This window comes from Cydia splendana, chromosome 12, assembly GCF_910591565.1.
Source record: "Cydia splendana chromosome 12, ilCydSple1.2, whole genome shotgun sequence".
Taxonomy (NCBI): Eukaryota; Metazoa; Arthropoda; class Insecta; order Lepidoptera; family Tortricidae; genus Cydia; species Cydia splendana.
The window spans coordinates 9,259,036-9,278,457 of NC_085971.1; the positions used below are offsets into that span (position 1 = coordinate 9,259,036).

Sequence of the window (19,422 nt, forward strand, 5' to 3'; positions counted from 1 at the left end):
CGCGCCAAGAAGCGCTTTAAAGCGGCCAAGAAGTTAGCAGTACTCAATTCCGTCGCTATCTCGATATGAAGGCAGCGCGTCGTGAGGCAAGTGAAAATACATAACCAAGCCTTGCGACTCTTGACTCCTCTGCCACGAGTAGGTGTGTACTGCAAGGGGCCTGCATAATCACACCCCGTATGCGTAAAAGGTTTATCTACCTGATTCACGCGACAGCTCGGCAAGTCTGCCATGAGCGGGAAAGACGATTGTGGATTCGCTCGGAAACACGTGTTGCATTTGGCAACGCGGTCACGAATGACACGACGAGCCGACAGTATCCAATACTAAAGCCTAAGTATAGACATCAATGCCTCAGGACCGGCATGCAAATGCTTTCTGTGGAAGTAATCAACAATCAGATTAACTACATGATCACGTCGGGGAAGCACAATTGGGTGTTTCTGTGTATATTCCAAGTCAGCATTTGACAGTCGGCCTCCAACACGAATCAGACCGTCTTTATCCATGAACGGTTTAAGCTTTTGTAAGGCAGGCGAACAACACTTCTTGCTTTTAATTTTATCAATATCGTCACTGAAGTGTTGACTTTGTAACGATGAAAGAATTTTACCTTCAGCGAACTCTAGGTCAGACCGAGTAAGTGCCGTGGATCGCGGTTTCGGTTTTAGAATGCGGTACACGTATACGATGATGCGCAATAATCGTGACCACGATGATATCCGCTGAGCGAGTGAATAAAGTGGTGACTCTGACACATCCGTAGTTGTAGCGTGTGCAAGAGGCTTAAGTTCCGGCACTTCACCGATGGACTCTCGATCGAGTTCCCTTAAAGGCCACTCTGATGGATGCTTGTTAGCCCAAGCTGGTCCCGTGAACCACAAAGGATGATCCACTAGCTTTGCAGGCGTCAGTCCGCGGGACAGGCAATCCGCGGGATTTTCCAAGCCCGCCACATGATGGAAGCAGTTGGCCGGAATAGTTTCAATAATCTTAACTACCCGGTGGGCAACAAACGTTTGCCAGCGGTGTGGTCATCCGCATGATCTTCGCCAGGAGGACTGCAGCACACAATTCCAATCTCGCAACGGATACTGTTTTAAGGGGACTGACCTTCGACTTGGAACACACCAGCCGAGTTGTCACTTCGTCTCCCTTTAGAACCTGAAGGTATACTACACCTCCATATGCACGCTCGGATGCATCACCGAAGCCTAAAAGGTTTATAGTACAACCCTGTACTACTCCAAGATGGCGCGGTATGTGGATTTCATTTAGTTTTGGCAACCCTGAACAGAATCGTTCCCATAAATCCATTTCGCGTAGCACGGCGTCTGAATTGCAGGTCCATTTCACAAGATCAAATTGACCGCATTTGAATAGATCAATCAGCTCCTTAGCCGCGTTAATAGCAACAGACTCATCCTGCTGTAGCGAGTCATCTGACATAATGCTAAAACATACGTCATCCATGTAAGTACAGGAGGACGCAATCGCTGCGGCCTTGGGATACTTATGTCCGTCGTCTGCAATCAGCTGACGGACGACGCGGAGCGCGTGATAGGGACTCGACTTCATGCCAAAACACACACGATGAAATTCGTACGTGGTAATGGGATCTGCCGGGCGGAATCTATACAAGATTCGCTGAAACTGGCGGTCCGCTTCGCGAACACCAATCTGCAAAAACATTTGACGGCAATCGGCCGAAAGCGCTATTCTGAATAAGCGAAAGTTCAGAAGGATTGAAAACAAATCCCCTTGAAGGTTGGGCCCTGAGTGTAATACATCATTCAGCGACAGGCCTGTGCTTGTCTTGCTACTCGAGTCCAGGACCATGCGCACTTTGGTCGTTGCCTTGTCCTCGCGCACGACAGCCATATGAGGAATTATGTACGCGATAGCTGGTGAGGCGTTCATGGAGTTAGTTACCTCCGATATGTAACCCTTACTGACGTATTCCCGAATGATATCGTCATAGGCGGCACGTAACATACTCGATAATTCTAGCTTCCTTTCAAGGCAAAGAAAGCGCCTCTTAGCAGCAGAATGCGACTCTCCGAGCTTGAATACGTCATCTCGGAAAGGCAATGCGACAGTATATCTACCACTAGCGTCGCGCGTGGTGGTAGCGCGAAAGTAATCTTCGCATTCAAGGTCATCTTGACTTTGAGCGGGCGGAGCGGATACTTCCTCAAGCTCCCAGAACCTTTTGAGGAGGTGGTCCATGGAGTCCTGAACGGAAGTACAACATGCCGAAGTATATTTACGCGGTGCCTGTAGAGCAGGGACCGAACCCATTAAAATATACCCCAATACCGTCTGGATAGCCGGTGGCATATGGTCCACGTCGCTTTTGACAATGTGCGGTAGCAACAAATGCGGGAATATAGTTGCACCCACCAGGACATCAATTGCGACAGGCGTATCCAACGTGTCGTCAGCCAGAGGAAGTCTATGAACATGCGTGAGGGTCGACATGTCCACGGGCACTGACGGCAAGTCGTCGGTAATGCGATCTACCACAAGACTCGAAACGTCAAAGTTGACGTTTTCGTCAAACCGCGAAAATATTTTAATATCTGCGTTACCCTTAACAATTTTTTTAGTTTTTCCAATGCCAAATACAGCGCTTGGCCTTTTATTAAAATTCAGACCTAATCGCTTACAACACTCCTCAGTAATGAAGTTACTTTGTGACGCGGTGTCAAGTAAACATTTGATGGCGAAAATATTGCATAGGCACTATGTTCACTAATTCTTTATTCTTTATTCAGGTAAACACTAAGTATAAGTTTACAGCTCCAGCCAAGGCACTTATACTGTTAATAGGTACATATGTTGTCATATCATTAATGTAGTAGGTACACTTATTGTATTACACACTTATCTTTAGAATTAAACATACATATTATGTATTACTAAGTTACATAAGGATAAAAAAATAATAATCTGATATTAAATAACATAGGTAGAGTTTAAAAAAAAATCCTGATACTACGTTGTAGGGACGGCCACTTGTCTGCGAATATGTCTGCGTATTGGACTGTAGCTATGAAGTTATTTAGTAATTCTATTGCTCGGTACGTGGGTGCGTTTGAACCGTGATAGGTGCGAACATTTGCATATGCGAAAAGGTTTCTGGCTCTACGTGCGCTACGCCCTACTGCAGCTATGTAGTTGTCTGGGGTAAAAATACGCATACGCTCCAGAACGGATGGGTTGTCAATACGATTTCTTAAAAGCAGACAATAGTGTATGGCAAGCGTTTGCTTACGCCTTAGCTCGAGAGACTGTAACCCTACCATTCCCAATACAAAGGATGACGGAAATAAGTACGGGTAGTATCCGTAATACCTTTTGTAAAGATGTCTAGCAAATTTACGTTGGACGCGCTCGACCATTATGGTATATTTTGCTTCCCGAGGGTCCCATGCGATAGAATTGTACTCAAGCTTGCTGCGAACATAGGCATTATAAAGAATTATTGCGATTTTAGGGTCACGGAATTCAGAAGTCGTTCTAATAATGACCCTAAAATTTTGTAAGCACCTTTGCAGATATTTATAATGTGTGAGTGCATGTTTAGCTTAGTGTCGAGTGTTAACCCTAGATCCTTTATTTCTGTTACTCGGTCAAGGGGAATGTTAGTAAGAGTATATGTCTGGAGGATAGGATCTACAGACCGGCTAAAACTTATTACTTTGCACTTAGATTCATTAAGGTACAAGCGGTTTGTTTTACTCCAGCTGTCAACCATGTTGATTGTTTGTTGCAGTACCGTACAGTCGGATGCATTTACGACCGGTTGAATTATTTTAAGATCATCCGCATAGAATAGTGATTCCACGCCTGATATATTACCTACTTGGCAGATCATTGACCATGATTAAGAAAAGAGTAGGCCCCAGAGTGCTACCTTGACTAACCCCGGAACGAGTGTAATACCTTTCAGATTGGTAAGAGTTTAATTGGACATATTGTGTGCGATTCCTGAGGTAGTCAGAGAAGAAAACAAGAAGTTGAGGGGTGAAACCTAAGGCTGACAGTTTGCATAGGAGAGTATCGTTGTCAACTAAGTCGAAAGCTTTCTTAAAGTCGAAATAAACAACATCAACTTGTCGTGCAGTATCCATTTGGCGCAAAACGCTATCAAAAAAGCAAATGTGGTTGGTAGCAGTGGATCGTCAAGCGCAGAATCCATGTTGACAATCTACTAATTTACGATTTATCTGATTAAGTAAGCAGTGGTTTAGAATGGTCTCAAACACTTTTCCAAACACGGACAATACAGCAATGGGCCTGAAGTTTGTGATATCGGAGGACTTGCTTATCTTAGGAATTGGGGTCATCTTGAGACCTTCCATTGGGATGGATATACGCCCAGCTTGAGTGATAGGTTGTATATGTGAAGTAACGAGTGTTCTAACACGCATACACAGTCCTTGACTAGAAACGGGGGTATACCATCAGGCCCAGCTGACGACTTAGGTTTGAGTTTCCGAATAGCGGCTCTGATTTCTGAAATACTGATAGTTGGGATAGCATAGCAATCATAGATTCATTGTTATTACCAGCCTCCAGTTCCGCTTTTTTGGGATCTAGTTGCGGAGCTTCAGGCTGGAATACGGAGCTGAAGAAGGACGCAAAAGCATCGACTGCTTCTTGATCAACGACTGTTTTACCTTTATATATGTATTCAGATATTATGTTTCTATTCTGTTGTTTACTTTTTACATATTTCCAAAATTCTTGAGGGTTTTTACTTATATTACATTCAATATTATGAAGATATTTTTTATAAGATTTGTTAATTAACTCCTTTACGAGAGACCTGTAGTATTTAAACATTTCGAGGTTAAATTGTAGGCCTAATGATTTAAATTTCTTTAAGTAATAGTATTTTAGTTCGATATATTTTTTGATTTCCGGTGTGTACCACGTTGGATATGTATATACGTCTTTAGTTTTGGGTAAACGTTTGGGCACAGTAACATTGAAAACGCCGTAGAGTTTTTTGTAAAAAACGTCTACCGCAGCATCAATGTTATCTGAATTAAGAACATCAGACCAGTCAATAGACTCTAGTTCTGTATACAAGGCAGGGAAATCAGCTTTAAAAAAATTCCATCCGGTCGGAGCATCACTATGTTCAACACTACGTGACGGTGAAGATAATGTGGTCCGTCTTGCCTGTCCACTTGGCAGGGTGACAGTCACTCCTAAGGCCCCGTTCGCACGGCAGCTTTTTCAACGCGCGTTAAAAAAGCGTTTGAATGACACAAATGGATAACCATGTATGTATTCACACGAAGGCGGTTTTTAAGCGCGGCGCTTTTTTATCGAGCACTGTTCGATTTTCGGCGTTGAGCGTTGGCGTCAAATTGAATAGACCATACGGAAATCCGTGTATCTGTTCTCACAAGCGTTGAAAAAGCGCCGGCGCTGCTGTCAGTTGGCTGTCAAGTGTCAATTTTTGGTGTCAATCGTCAAGATTATTATTAGTTTCACCTTAAAAATGTCAACTTATGCTTACAAATTACTGAAATATTCAAGCTATATTCAAATAATACGTCGTAATAGCAAATAAAGTATGGCTTTGCTGAGATGCGTACGTGGCAGTACGACTCACAAGTGATTTTTAAGCGTTCATATGAACACAAATATTGGAAACGGTAAAAAAGCGCCAACGTCGGGTTTTAACGCAACGCTTTTTAAGCTGTCGTGCGAATGGGGCCTAAAGGTGGGTGATATGGATCTATTGGTATCAACGGCTCGACATCGCTACCTACGCACACGTCACTGAGACTAGTTAAAACCAAATCCAAAATGCCTCCATATTCGTTACAAATTTTGTTTAATTGCCTAAGTTTGCAAAATTCAGTGAAACAGTTAAATTGGTCAACTACAGTTTTTGTGCATGAGGAGAGGTTGAAATCGCCAATAATAATGGATTTTATGCTAGAAAATGTACAAATTGCATTCTCAATACACGTTAGTACGCGAAGATACTGATCTCTATTATAATTTGGCGGTAGGTATGCTACACATATAAGAATTTTATTATTTTTAATATGAAGTATAACAAATAATATCTCCATGTCTGATGTCAAGACATCAATTTGCATTACTAACTGAGGTTTGTAAATATCTTTCGCTGCTAGCAGAACTCCTCCCCATCCCGCGTCGCCTGCTCTATCCTTACGGAACACGGTGTAGCCCGGTGGGAAGAGCTCAGCATCTTGTATCGAGCTCGTTAGAAATGTTTCAGTGAGCGCAAATATGTCACAGGCACTTGCGAGGGCATTTCTATAAAAGAGCGAGGTTCGGCTACGTAGTCCCCTAACATTTTGGTATATTATTTGTATTCTAGTAAAGCGGTTTTGTCTGAACCCGGGTATGTCCTTAAACTACGTCCAAGACCACCGGTGGACGGGCAGCAGTGTCCCTCAAATTCGGTGTACTCGACTGCGATCGCCAACCCGCCTGCCAAGCGTGGCGATTATGGCATTCACCCCCCATCATGATGAGCACAATAAAACCACGGCCCCGAGGTTCCGGCGACCCCCGGTGCTCTGGCTATGGTAGCGGTCAGGGCATTAGCGGGGTCAGGGGTGCTAAGAATCTCCGGCAAAGATCCGGCTACCCGCCCCGACGACGACTGGCCCTGGTAACACACAACATACGCACTATGAGGACTGACGAAAAGATCTGCGAGCTGGAAGAGGAACTGAGCAGGTTACACTGGGACATTGTAGGGTTATGCGAAGTCCGTAGAGAGGGGGAGGACACGACAACCCTGAAGTCTGGTAACTTGCTCTACCACCGGGAGGGCGACCAACAGTCCCAAGGTGGTGTCGGGTTTCTCGTTCACAAGTCCCTCGTAAACAACATAATAACCATCGACAGTGTGTCGAGCAGGGTGGTATACCTAATACTCAGAATATCCAAAAGATATTCGCTGAAGGTCATTCAGGTATACGCACCGACCTCGTCACACTCCGATGATGAAGTAGAAGCTATGTATGAGGACGTAAGTAGGGCCATACATACTTCTAAAACCTACTTTACTGTTGTTATGGGGGACTTCAACGCAAAGTTGGGCAAGAGAAGCGGGGATGAGTTGAGAGTGGGGCAATTTGGGTATGGGCAACGGAACCCTAGGTGTCAGAGGCTGGCCGACTTTCTGGAGAGAGAGGAACTCTTCATGATGAACTCTTTCTTCCAGAAGCCGCCTCACAGGAAATGGACCTGGATGAGTCCTGACGGTTCCACGAGAAACGAGATAGACTTCATCATGACCGACAAGAAACGGATATTCAGTGATGTCTCTGTGATCAACAGGGTAAAGACCGGTAGTGATCACCGAATCGTAAGAGGTACACTGAATATCAATATTAAACTTGAAAGGTCCAGCCTGATGAAGTCTACGCTCCGACCTACTCGAGCCCATGTTCAAAACCCCGAAAGCTTTCAACTCGAGCTCTCTAACCGCTTTGCTTGCCTAGAGAACTTGGCTTCAGTGGACGAAATCAACGACGGGCTAGTGGAAACTGTCCACACAGTAGGGTCTAAGTTTTTTAGACCCCGCCGTAAAGATAGACCTCAGAAATTGATCGAGCAAGCCTTAAACCTCATGGCTGAACGACGCTCGCTACAGTTGCAGTCTCCCGATGACGCGGAGTCATATAGGCAGCTCAATAGACGTATATCTAAGTCCTTGCGACATGATCTACGTCTTTTTAATACTAACCGTATTAAAGAGACTATTGAGCGAAACCAAGGCTCCAAAGTGTTCGCAAAGGACAAGTCTATTGGGCAAAGCCAGCTGACAAAGCTGAAACGGGAAGATGGCAGCATAGCGTCGAGCAAAGCGGAGGTTTTAGGTGAGATCGAGAGGTTCTATGGACAGTTATACACTTCGATCGCAAAGCCCGTTGACAGCTTGGTAGGAGATCCAAGAGCCAAGCTGTCCCGACATTATACCGAAGATATCCCGGACATCAGTCTGTACGAGATTAGGATGGCCCTGAAGCAGCTTAAGAACAACAAGGCGCCGGGCAAAGACGGAATCACTTCAGAGCTTCTGAGAGCGGGTGGAACACCGATACTTAAAGTCCTCCAGAAGCTCTTTAATTCCGTCTTGTCCGAGGGCATAACGCCTGAAACATGGAATAGAGGCGAGGTGGTGCTGTTCTTCAAAAAAGGTGATAACAACCTATTGAAGAACTACAGACCCATCACGCTTCTGAGCCATGTCTATAAGCTGTTTTCAAGGGTCATCACGAACCGTCTCGAACACAGACTTGATGACTTCCAGCCTCCCGAACAAGCCGGTTTCCGAAAAGGCTATAGTAACATAGACCACATCCATACGCTGCGGCAAGTTATACAGAAGACCGAAGAGTATAACTTGCCATTATGCTTAGCGTTTGTGGACTATGAGAAAGCCTTCGATTCGGTGGAAACATGGGCGGTGCTTGAGTCTCTTCAGCGATGCCATATTGACTATCGGTACATCGAAGTGTTGAAGTGTTTGTATAGTAACGCCACCATGTCGGTCCGAGTACAGGAGCAGAGCACGAGGGCGATTCCATTGCGAAGAGGCGTAAGACAGGGAGACGTTATCTCTCCGAAACTGTTTACTGCCGTAATGGAAGACGCCTTCAAGCTCCTGGAATGGGAAGGACTTGGCATCAACATCAACGGCGAATACATCACTCACCTTCGGTTTGCCGACGATATTGTAGTCATGGCAAAGTCGATGGAGGAACTCAGCATGCTGCTCGATGACCTCAACCGAGTTTCACAACGGGTGGGCTTGAAAATGAACATGGACAAGACGAAACTTATGTCAAATGCCAATGTTGTGCCCATCCCAGTCTCTGTTGGGAACTCGGTACTCGAAGTTGTTGACTCGTACATCTACCTAGGACAAGTAGTCCAATTAGGTAGGTCCAACTTCGAGAAAGAGGTCAACCGCCGAATCCAACTCGGTTGGGCAGCGTTCGGGAAACTACGTAATGTCTTTTCGTCCGACATACCTCAGTGCCTCAAGACGAAAGTCTTTAATCAATGTGTGTTACCAGTGATGACTTACGGCTCCGAAACGTGGTCTTTCACTATCGGCCTCATCTCAAAACTCAAAGTCGCTCAACGAGCTATGGAGAGGGCTATGCTCGGAGTTTCTCTACGTGATCGAATCAGAAATGAGGAGATCCGTAGACGAACTAAAGTCACCGACATAGCCCACCGGATTAGCAAGCTGAAGTGGCAATGGGCAGGCCACATTGCACGCAGAGAAGATGGCCGATGGGGTCGAAAAGTGCTCGAGTGGAGACCACGGACTAGCAAGCGCAGCGTAGGACGTCCACCCACAAGATGGACAGACGATCTTGTTAAGGTCGCCGGAAGACGCTGGATGCGGGTCGCTTCCAACCGGCACGTATGGAGGTCCAAGGGGGAGGCCTATGTTCAGCAGTGGACGTCTTATGGCTGAGATGATGATGAAAGCGGTTTTTGTTATGTATTGTTTTTGTCTGCGTAATTTTGTCGAAAGGGCTGATTCCAAGGTTTGACACATACGTCTTTTGGCCAGTTATCAGGGATCATAATTCTATCTAACAGACTCGATGGCACAGTGAGCTTAAATGAAGCATATTGACCGCGGGATTTAAGACATTTAACTTTAAATGTGTCACAATCATAACCTGTAATAACTTTTAAGTGATTTTTAACTACATCATCGGGGGTTCCCAACTTCACATAATATAGGTGAATTTGTCTCATCCATTCAGACGCTTGGAGTTGAGAAATGCAAGTGGTAGCACAGCCCCGTGTGATTCCCTTTAGTGACTTTCTATGGTCGTTAATTTCTGACAGGCCATTTTGGGTTGGATTTGTTTCGCGAGATGTTGATGGTGGTACCTTAAGCGGTGCGGCATGAGTAGTAGACACTTGATTGTCTTTGTTTTTGTTAGGTTTGGAATCGTTGTTTGTTCTTGCCTTGGGACTGGAGCGAATAACGGGCTGGACTAGAACGGGCGGGTAGGATAGGAGAAGCTGGTGCTGTGGTGGTGGTTACAGCGGCGGCGGCAGCGGCGTAGGATGGATAAGCATTGGTAGTTGCGGTGGTGGTAGCAGAAGCGGCGACGGGAGCAGCAGGGGTGGAGGTGTAGGCAGGTGCAGATGTAGCGACGGGAGCAGCAGGGGTGGAGGTGTAGGCAGGTGCAGATGTAGCGACGGGAGCAGCAGGGGTGGAGGTGTAGGTAGGGGCAGATGTAGCGACGGGACCGGCAGTTGCAATGGGAGCATTGTGCTCACTTAGTCCTGTAACATTGTTGTGTAGTACGGCAGTAATCTTATTAATAAGTATCTGGATTAATTCATCTGACACCCTCTTGCAAATCTTATCTATTAGACGTTCATTAAATGATTCTTCAATTTCCTGGCGTACAATAGATCGAATACTTTCAAAGTAAAGAATGTCGTCGCGGAAAGTCTCATTGCAATACTGCACACTAGTATTTAGTACATTTGGAGACCGCTCTCGCCGTGTTGTGATGTTTCCAAACATGAAGTTATCTGCTTCGTTGATATTAGGAACAGAAGGAGCGTTGGAAGTACTGGGATTCGGTAAAGGAGTAATTGAAATTATTTTCTATGGTCATAAGGGCTATGGTTAAAACTTACGCCCATTTCAACGGAGCCACGCCGTTTTGTCGCATAAATAGTGTTTAGTTTTTAAGTTTATAATATATATATATGTATGTTAGTCTGTAAGGTATTTGTAATATGGGCCTTGTTGCCTGATTTAAAATTTTAAATAAAATAAATAAAATTTCTTCTAGACAATCTAGGCAGTACCTAGGAGTGGCAGGAACAACAATCCAAAAAAAATCTGTGGGTCACCGTGCTACATTTACTACACAGAACCATTATCAAATAGTATTTTTGCAAATTTAAAAATATATATCAAAGAAAATACGTATATAATGAATTAAAATAATGAAAATAAATTTTATTGACGTTGACGTTTATGACACGTTCTTTCACTAATAACTATCTACGTTCTAAAATACTCGAAACAGTCGAAACTACCTATTGTCATTGCGTCAATAGATTGTTATTTCAGTACAATATCAACCTTAATGTTGTTTGTAATGAAAACATAGGACCGAAGCTATTCTTGTATTGGTTTAGCTATTTCATTGGTATTGCGGGCATGGTCATAATGAGGGTGTGGCGGCGCCAGCTAGGACATTCAAGAAGCTACATATTAGGTATAGAAACATAGGTAGGCAATATTTTATATTACAAATAATTGCCAATACTTAAATCAAAAATATAAATTCTAAGACGTCAAAATCAGAACAGCTCGCAGTAAGATTGGAATTGTTAACATGTAATTATACAGTGTGGAAAAATAAGTCGGGCCCTGGAGGGAAACTACCTTGAATCCTTCAGTTGGCTCATTTTACTTAAAGGAGACATTCCTTTATTTTTAAAAAGAAACAAAACTGCAAGAACCAGCCTAAGCCTAACTTTTTTTTCAATATAATAATAATAACTATCCTGTTAAAGTAATTCAGCTACAAACATAGCATAAATTGAGTGTTATGTTTATACATTGAGAAATGTTTAAAACAACAATGTTAATGCTGTTCAAAACTCATCTCGTCACAAGAACTAAAGTTCTCAAGAAAATAATACCCTCTGCTCCGTTATATGCAAATCTATTATCGATTCATAAGTTTGCTTAGTTTCTATGTCGAACTTAGACGAAACTCACTAATGGAGCCATTTAAGTCCTTCACGTAGGCGCCGTGAGGCTCCGGAGCGTGAGGTGTCGAACGTAACCAGCAACTAACTCGTGCTACAGGTGGGCAGACTCATGACCACGTAGGGCGTCTAAGTAACGCTCCATAACGTACTCTTTACTACTTTACATTTAATATTTACTGCCTGAAGGCACAATAGAAAACTTGCAAGTAAGTAGGTACCTTATGCTAAGTACATATTGCAGGGCTATTCTTAAGTCAGATTTTGTACTTTATTAAGGAACATTTTTTCTGTAGATACTCAAAAGGGTAGGCTATAAATAGGTAAACAGAAGATTCACGGGAAAAGCCAGTGGCTTTCTGTAGGGTAACTTTTCTTTTTAAATTTTTCCATGAAATCTTATCACGGAAGGTTTCCTTTAACAATAACGGACGGATAAGATTTGTCTGGCTTTGAGGCAATTCATTTTGCAAAGTTTCGAGGCGCAACTGGCGCAAGTAAAGTAAGTAGGTACCTATCTAACTACCTATACGCTTCACGGTTTTCTACTGCAGTCGGTACCACGAGCGGAATAGTTGTCGACAACAAAGGAATCAACGAAAATATTCACAATATTGCTGTTGTTGCATATTGATCACTGAGCAAATATGGAGATGTTCATCTATCGAAGTTATACAATGGTTAACCGATATTCGCATTTCAGTTTGGTTACTTGATACTTCCTTTACATTCGATATACAGCCCTGCTTATGGCTATGTACAGTAAACGCCATATGATTTACATCGAATCGGTCAAGGTGCTTAAGTAACTAATATCAGTTGGTTGGCATATGTTTACATTAATTCATTATACATATATATTTGAGCACCGTGACCATTTCAATGTATGTGACGCGAGTGTACTAGTTATTATAGCTTATAGTTCGGGCATGATCAATTGAATTGCGCTTGGCATGCAGTCATAAATAAGGGTACGATTACATCACTTCAACCACAGCAAGACGATTAAATTGCAAGCAAATCTGTGTCGGGAATTTGCCTCCAACCGGATAATACTCTTGGTTTAGTAGCTTTTGTCCTATTCTTCTAATAAATGAATACACCATGCGTGTTCGATTTGTAATATATTCTTGAAAGCTATAAAATTCGGGACACGTACAGGCACAAGACCCCTTATCAGACTTGGCAACCAAAAAATCCCATTTGTCATCTGCGGCTATGGTTTTATGACACAAATGACCGCAAACCCTTTCATTTACCCTTTTTCAACAGCGGCTAAAGCGTAGAAAATAAAAGCCTCTTATTATCACCTTTGTGCGAAAAGGGCCGCGAAGCAAACAGAAAGTAAAATGACGCAGTGTTTCAGGTAGACATTCCTTTAGGGCGCGATACAAAGAATATTGTTAAAAAAATCTATTTAGAAGCCGTTAAGGAAGGAGGAACGTAGGGTGGACAATACACGCAATCTATTCAGCTGAATTAAATTATATATGTTTCGTATCCGCTATTTAAGCTGACCATTGAAAATGTATAGGTAAAAGTACGATGTTAGACTTAGATGTTGTGTTGTACGGTGTGATGATGGATGTTAGGGTTCCGTACCTCAAAAGGAAAAAAACGGAACCCTTATAGGACCACTTTGTCCGTCCGTCCGTCTGACTGTCAAGAGTGTCAAGATCCAAGCCAGTGCCAAGAAAATTTATAGGGCACTTCCCGTTGACCTAGAACTATGAAAGGCAAATAATATTGTCTTACATTACAAGTACACGGAGAAATCTGAAAACTATAAATTTGTATACATTAATAAAAAGTTTTTGTACGAAACCCTCGGTGGGTGAGACCGAGTGAGCACTTGGCCGGTTTTTTTGTGTCGTTGCCTTAACAGGTACATTCTTAATGGAAATAAAAGATACATTACAGTAGATACATTAGTTTTAGTGAGATTGATTGGTTTGCCCAAAACGAGGAAACGGGAGAGAGTCATCACGAAATTGTCGCAAAATAAAAACAAAGATATAAGAAATGTTGTGTTGAATGCAAGGCAGATATCAGTAGATAAATTGTTTGTAGTTGGTCAGAGAGGCGGATTCGCCCTCGCTGCGCCGGAACGAAAATAGTCCTTAATTAGACCAAATAAAAAAATCAGAGGCTATGCTGTACGTACCATGCCAACTTCTTTTTGTGACTATTTTTTCCGGAAATAACTGCCGAATAATTGTAAATAAAAACTGGTATCGAATTATAAATTTTTAATTACTTTCCTTACAAAGGTATCTCCTTCAAACAAGTTTAGAGCTATTTGCTATCCTTTCCGAGTTCCGCAGAGGTCAAACGCAAAGGGGTTGGCAATTGTCGAAGTTTTTTTATAAATAGCGCTAGCATATATATAGGTTTCCCCTGTTTCTAGTATGAATATAATACTTCTATGGGATTTTACTTAAAGGGCTGGCATCCAGACCATAGAATTCCAAAAAAAGAATAAGTATTTGACACTATTTGTAGGATTGACAGGCAAAACCTATGCTGGCGCCATCTGTAAAGCACTTCAACCAGCCAACCCAATTATAATTCTGTTTTTGCAAATTTACGCGAAACTCAGAGTTAAAGTTATTAAACACGCGATATAGTTAACAACTAGGTATATAGGACGATGTAGGTATAATGTAAAAAGTTATTTATTTTGGTACCTAGCTGATGTGAATAGGTACATGCTGTAATGCTACCTATCATCAATTCAAAGTTTAATTTAGGCAAGTATACCCATCTGCTAGGTAAATAAAAAAAGAAGTATAACAACATTTTATGTCAGGGTATCTACGTTGTTAAGATACATCAGGCGAGTTAACCAAGGCTCTGCAGCGAGAAGAGCAACATTGTTCTACCTACAATTTACAACCGAGGGGCGCGGAAGCCAGAGACGATTCGCAATTAACGCGATAAAGACATTTTCCTGTCTCCCGGTTAGCTAACAAACAAACCCTCCGCTGAGTAAAATTAATATTATACCATTAACAACGTGAAAAGGGCGCACGTTTTAATTTGCCCGATTTTTTTTGAGTCGAATGACGAATTTATACGCTTTAAGTGAGAGTATATCATTCGATCAAAGCGACGATTCCCACGCCATCCCGTTGCGCTAGGCACAGCGAATAAATGACTTCATTAAACGCGACCCTTTATTTCCAACATCTCGAAGGCGTGTAGGCTTGCCGCGCAAATTGGCTGTTTATCGCAAAGCGCGGGCGCGGTGCGGGCGTTACGCGGAACGCGCTTGTTCACAAGCCAATTTAAACCGTTCTCCTACGATCCTGTTTAACAAAGCCCTCTACAAAACAAGAAAATAAAATCGCTGCTGTTACTCGTTCTGTTAGCCATGGAAATTATTTGTGCTTTCAGAATGATATTTACATTTTAAAAGCGGCTACAATACAAACCACGGTTTCACTTAAAAGCCTCGTTCAAACGGCGAAATGTGAGCTTGGAAGTCGTATGCAAAAATTGTACAGAACTTAAATGGCTATTTAAGAGCTTTAATAATTATTATATCGTGATTTAGTTTCTGTCAAACGTAGGTATTTCTCTAGATGAAAAGGTAGACAAATATCTCTAAAATCACTCCCTTATTGGTTTAGGAATTGGCTCATTGTCTCATATATTTAGTATATATTAGGTTGGGTAGGTATGGTATCTTAGCCGACAAGAGAGAAACAACCGGTTTTCGACCTTTATCTGTGTATCTTAAAGTTTGGAATGGGTAGTCTGACGATTGTACATGAGGGAGTGTCAGCACACTCTCTGTAGGCGACGGAAATGAAAGCTCAACATGTTAATTGCAAGCAATCGACTGCGAGTAATTTGCTAATCTACCTGCAGCACTCGCCGTAATCTTTATGAAGTAAACACTACGTAGGTACGTCTCACTATGTACCACTTATACAGTACAGTGCCTTAAATATGTAATATGCAATTATTACGGTTAACACAGCCGTAAAGAGAATATTATAATTTCGACAATAACGTAAATATTATTTTCTCCTTTTTTCTTATCTCGCAATATATCGACCAAAGAAAGAATGAAAAGCCTTCCACTCGAGAAGCGAAATGCCTTCCACTTTACTTTCGACTCGTAGGCTTTGTAAGGCTATATAGTCATTCAACATTTATTTCTCCGTATGTTTTCATTAAAACCACCTTAAAAGAGATAAGGAATGAAGCGTAAAAAGGAAAATGGCATGGGCAGGCCACCACGGGTTGAGTTTTTACTGCCCGCCACTTGAGCACTCTAATAAGTAACAAATGGAAAGAAATTGCGCTCCAATAAGTGAGCATGTTTTGAAAATAAGAACGATTATTTTCACTTAGTAAAACGCCCCGCCGGTGTGGCCGGGGACATTCGTATCACCAAAGAGAATAGATAGTATAGAGGGGTCCTGTCAAAGTAAATTTTGTAGTCACAGTAAATTTACTGCCATACACACGACTAAAACTCAAAATGAAAACGTATAAAACTATCGAAAAAAATTATATATATGGATAAATGATTTTATTATTTTTATATCATTTTGACCCATGTTCATTCACTGATACCTATGTGTTAAAATTGTTAAATATAAAACGGTGTCAACGCCATCTAGCCGACCATAGGCCAAAGGTGTGTGCGCCATCTATCCGAGAATGACTTTTTCTTGATTTCCGAGGCACGTTTTTTTCTTAGACTTTATTCATCTTATACGGAGTTACATATGTCTTTGGTATCACAAAGACGATTACCCCGGGTATTTAATTTGCTATGTTAGTTTTTAATGTTTAGTTCTTTCTAAATTACCTACTTAGATGCTTCGCTTTCCAACTATAGGGCTGATTTAGACGATGCGAGAACTCGCATGCGAGTTTCATTACATTGCGGGTTTTGATCGGTCGGTTGAATTGGACGTTACCAACAGTCCGCAATGTAACTAAAATCGCATGCGAGTTCGCGGGCCGTCTAAATCAGCCCTAAAGGTGACGTGGGACGAGGCGAGAATGATCTATCAAGCGAGCTTTATGCAATCGTGTAGGTACTAATCACATCATATACACAGGTGCGTGGTGTAAAAAAAACAGTCGTGGAGGGATCGCATAAGGAACCTAAAACAAACAATAAAAAATCCATATATACTTACAACGTCGAGAAAAACTTATATTAATGTAAATCAAGTTCTGCCGAAGAGTAAAACAACTAACACGTTCGATAATGTGACCCTGTTTAATTATATAATAATACGTTGAATACAAATGAATGGGCGGAGTTGAATGAATGCCACTATATCTGGCTTAGGTCCATTACAAGCGTATTACGAACGTTTCCCCTCGGTGGATAACCGCCATGTTCTACAAAGGGAGTGGAAGCAGGATTATTATTTGTCCATTTCTGAAATTGTACTGGGTATACTTTGTTTTGATTTATTCGTAGGTATGTTCATTCATTAATTACAATTAGTTTATGCAACTTATTTAGGGGTTTACTGTTTGTCTGCATAATCTAAATAAATTGTGACTGAATATCAGACTTACGTGAAAAAAAAAGTTTAGTATACTGGACTTCATTTCATGAACACTATTTACAATATTATTGAGCAAAAAATCTGAACCCGTTTTTTATACGGGCGTTTATCATTAAGGTGTTGCTTTGTTTCTTTGAGACGGTATTCAGTAAAACCACGGAGTAATACAGCTGACGCAGCAATGCATAGACGGAGGACTTTTTAACTTCTAGTAGAATTCTGAGCATATAACTGATATAACACATTTTAAGTCACGCTATTTTTTACCATAGCAATGGTAGAAAAACGTGTTGTATCACTTGTGTTGATCAATGTCAATTTATAAACTACAACGAAAACATTTTATAAACATTCTAAAACGTATTCCTTCTTTCTTTCGTCTTAATCTAAATCAACTGTGCTCTACACAGTTATGTGAAAATTATCCACATAGTTATACTTCTGCCAAAGTTAGCTAGATGATTAAATATGGTTATCGTGATCTATCATTATTAAAACGAGACTAATTGAGCTTCTATACGAACTGATGAAAGCAGTGAGCTTTTAATTTTTGCGTGCCAACAAATCCTCATTAAATTGACATGCAGCTGCGGTGCGCCGACGTTCCCATCGCTATTATTTAATTAGTATCAGATTTATTAATTTGACAAATATCTGCTTTTTCAATTAGAATTTACATTACTTAAGCTGAGGATTTTGAATAAGAGTAATTCAAGCGTATCACTATTTAGACAAAAGACACATATTTGCGATATAGGTAGGTACTGTTCAACTATTATTGGATAATAGTTGAACAGGTCACTAACTAATTATTCACAAGACAAATTTACTTACTCACTCATCATTTCTTATGAGTTTACGCTGGCATTAGGTGGGTAACTACAGTAACTTTACCAAGTTTGGTTCAGTTATTTTCTTAAGTACCTACCTAATATTTTTAGGTACCTACTATAACTAGTAGTTCGCCCCGAACTGAGAACTCGCAGTTAACCAAAAAATATTATAGAGCGATTGACTTTGTTTGCACCTACTTAGGTACTCGTATAGTGCGACATAAAATATAGTTGGTCAAGCAAATGTCGTCAGTAGAAAAAGGCGCGAAATTCAAATTTTCCATGGGACGATATTCCTTCGCGCCTACGGTTTTCAAATTTGCCGCCTTTTTCTAGTGACAAGATCTGCTTGACCAACTATAGTAGAAAATAAATGAGGGCACCACTTTCTACGTAACTGTCACATTTTTGACATAAAATGCATGTACAATGCTTACACATGGCAACAATTTAGTATGGACATTTTTTAGTTCCATTTTATTCAATTTCTACTATTTTATTATGTCGCAGATAGGCGGCAATGGATTGAATGGATCAAAAATCGCCTGGATTTATTGCAAGGTCTGTGGAGCCCTTGACTGATAGATTTAAGCAAAGAGTAGTATGTATAATATATAGGACAAAGAGAGCCCTCTCGTGGAAATTTTTTGCATCCATTTTGAAATGCCATCTGTAATTCTTAACCAGAAATATTAACGTCAATATCAGGGGGGGAGGGGCATAAATAGCGTCTAAGTATGTTGCGAACGTAAAAAACTTTGACTTTGAAGAAAGGCCTTCAGGATATTTACTAATACACGAAAATAGATTAGATACTTTTAACTTGACTGTTGATGTAAATAAATTACCTATCATACACGGCTGGAATAACACACAATTGATCACGAAATACAATTACACGCAGCAGGTTGTAAATCTACCCGCCAAATATTTTTTTTAAATTTTTTGGTAATAAAGTTCTCAGCAACTGTGATGGCGTATGAAAATTTTGTTTCTTTTGACATTGTAAAACTGAAAGTATTTTAATCTGAATTATGTCGTAGTACAGACAATAAATGGGGTGTTATAATATTTTGAGTTTTATTTGACAAAGTTGTTTTTTTGTGACAATCGCCTCCATGGCAACGATGGCCATAAATAATCTGTTCAACAGATATTTTTTTATTTTATCCATGCCCTGGATACAAGACTTTTAAGACGTTCTGACGAAATAAAGTGAAGCCATATTAAAAAAAAAGTTTAGCGTTATGTAATATAGATGTCGC

The 19,422-nt window shown here is 41.3% G+C and overlaps 1 protein-coding gene across 1 annotated transcript; it reads right to left on the reverse strand.

Moving 5' to 3' along the window:
- Window positions 1-354: 354 nt before the first annotated feature.
- On the reverse strand, window positions 355-2,481 carry LOC134795894 (uncharacterized). Its single transcript, XM_063767825.1, has 3 exons — window positions 2,320-2,481; window positions 1,114-2,235; window positions 355-378 (listed from the first exon to the last, which is right to left on the reverse strand). The coding sequence occupies exons 1-3, from the start codon at window positions 2,479-2,481 to the stop codon at window positions 355-357; spliced, it is 1,308 nt and encodes a 435-aa protein (XP_063623895.1).
- Between the last annotated feature and the right edge of the window lie 16,941 nt (window positions 2,482-19,422).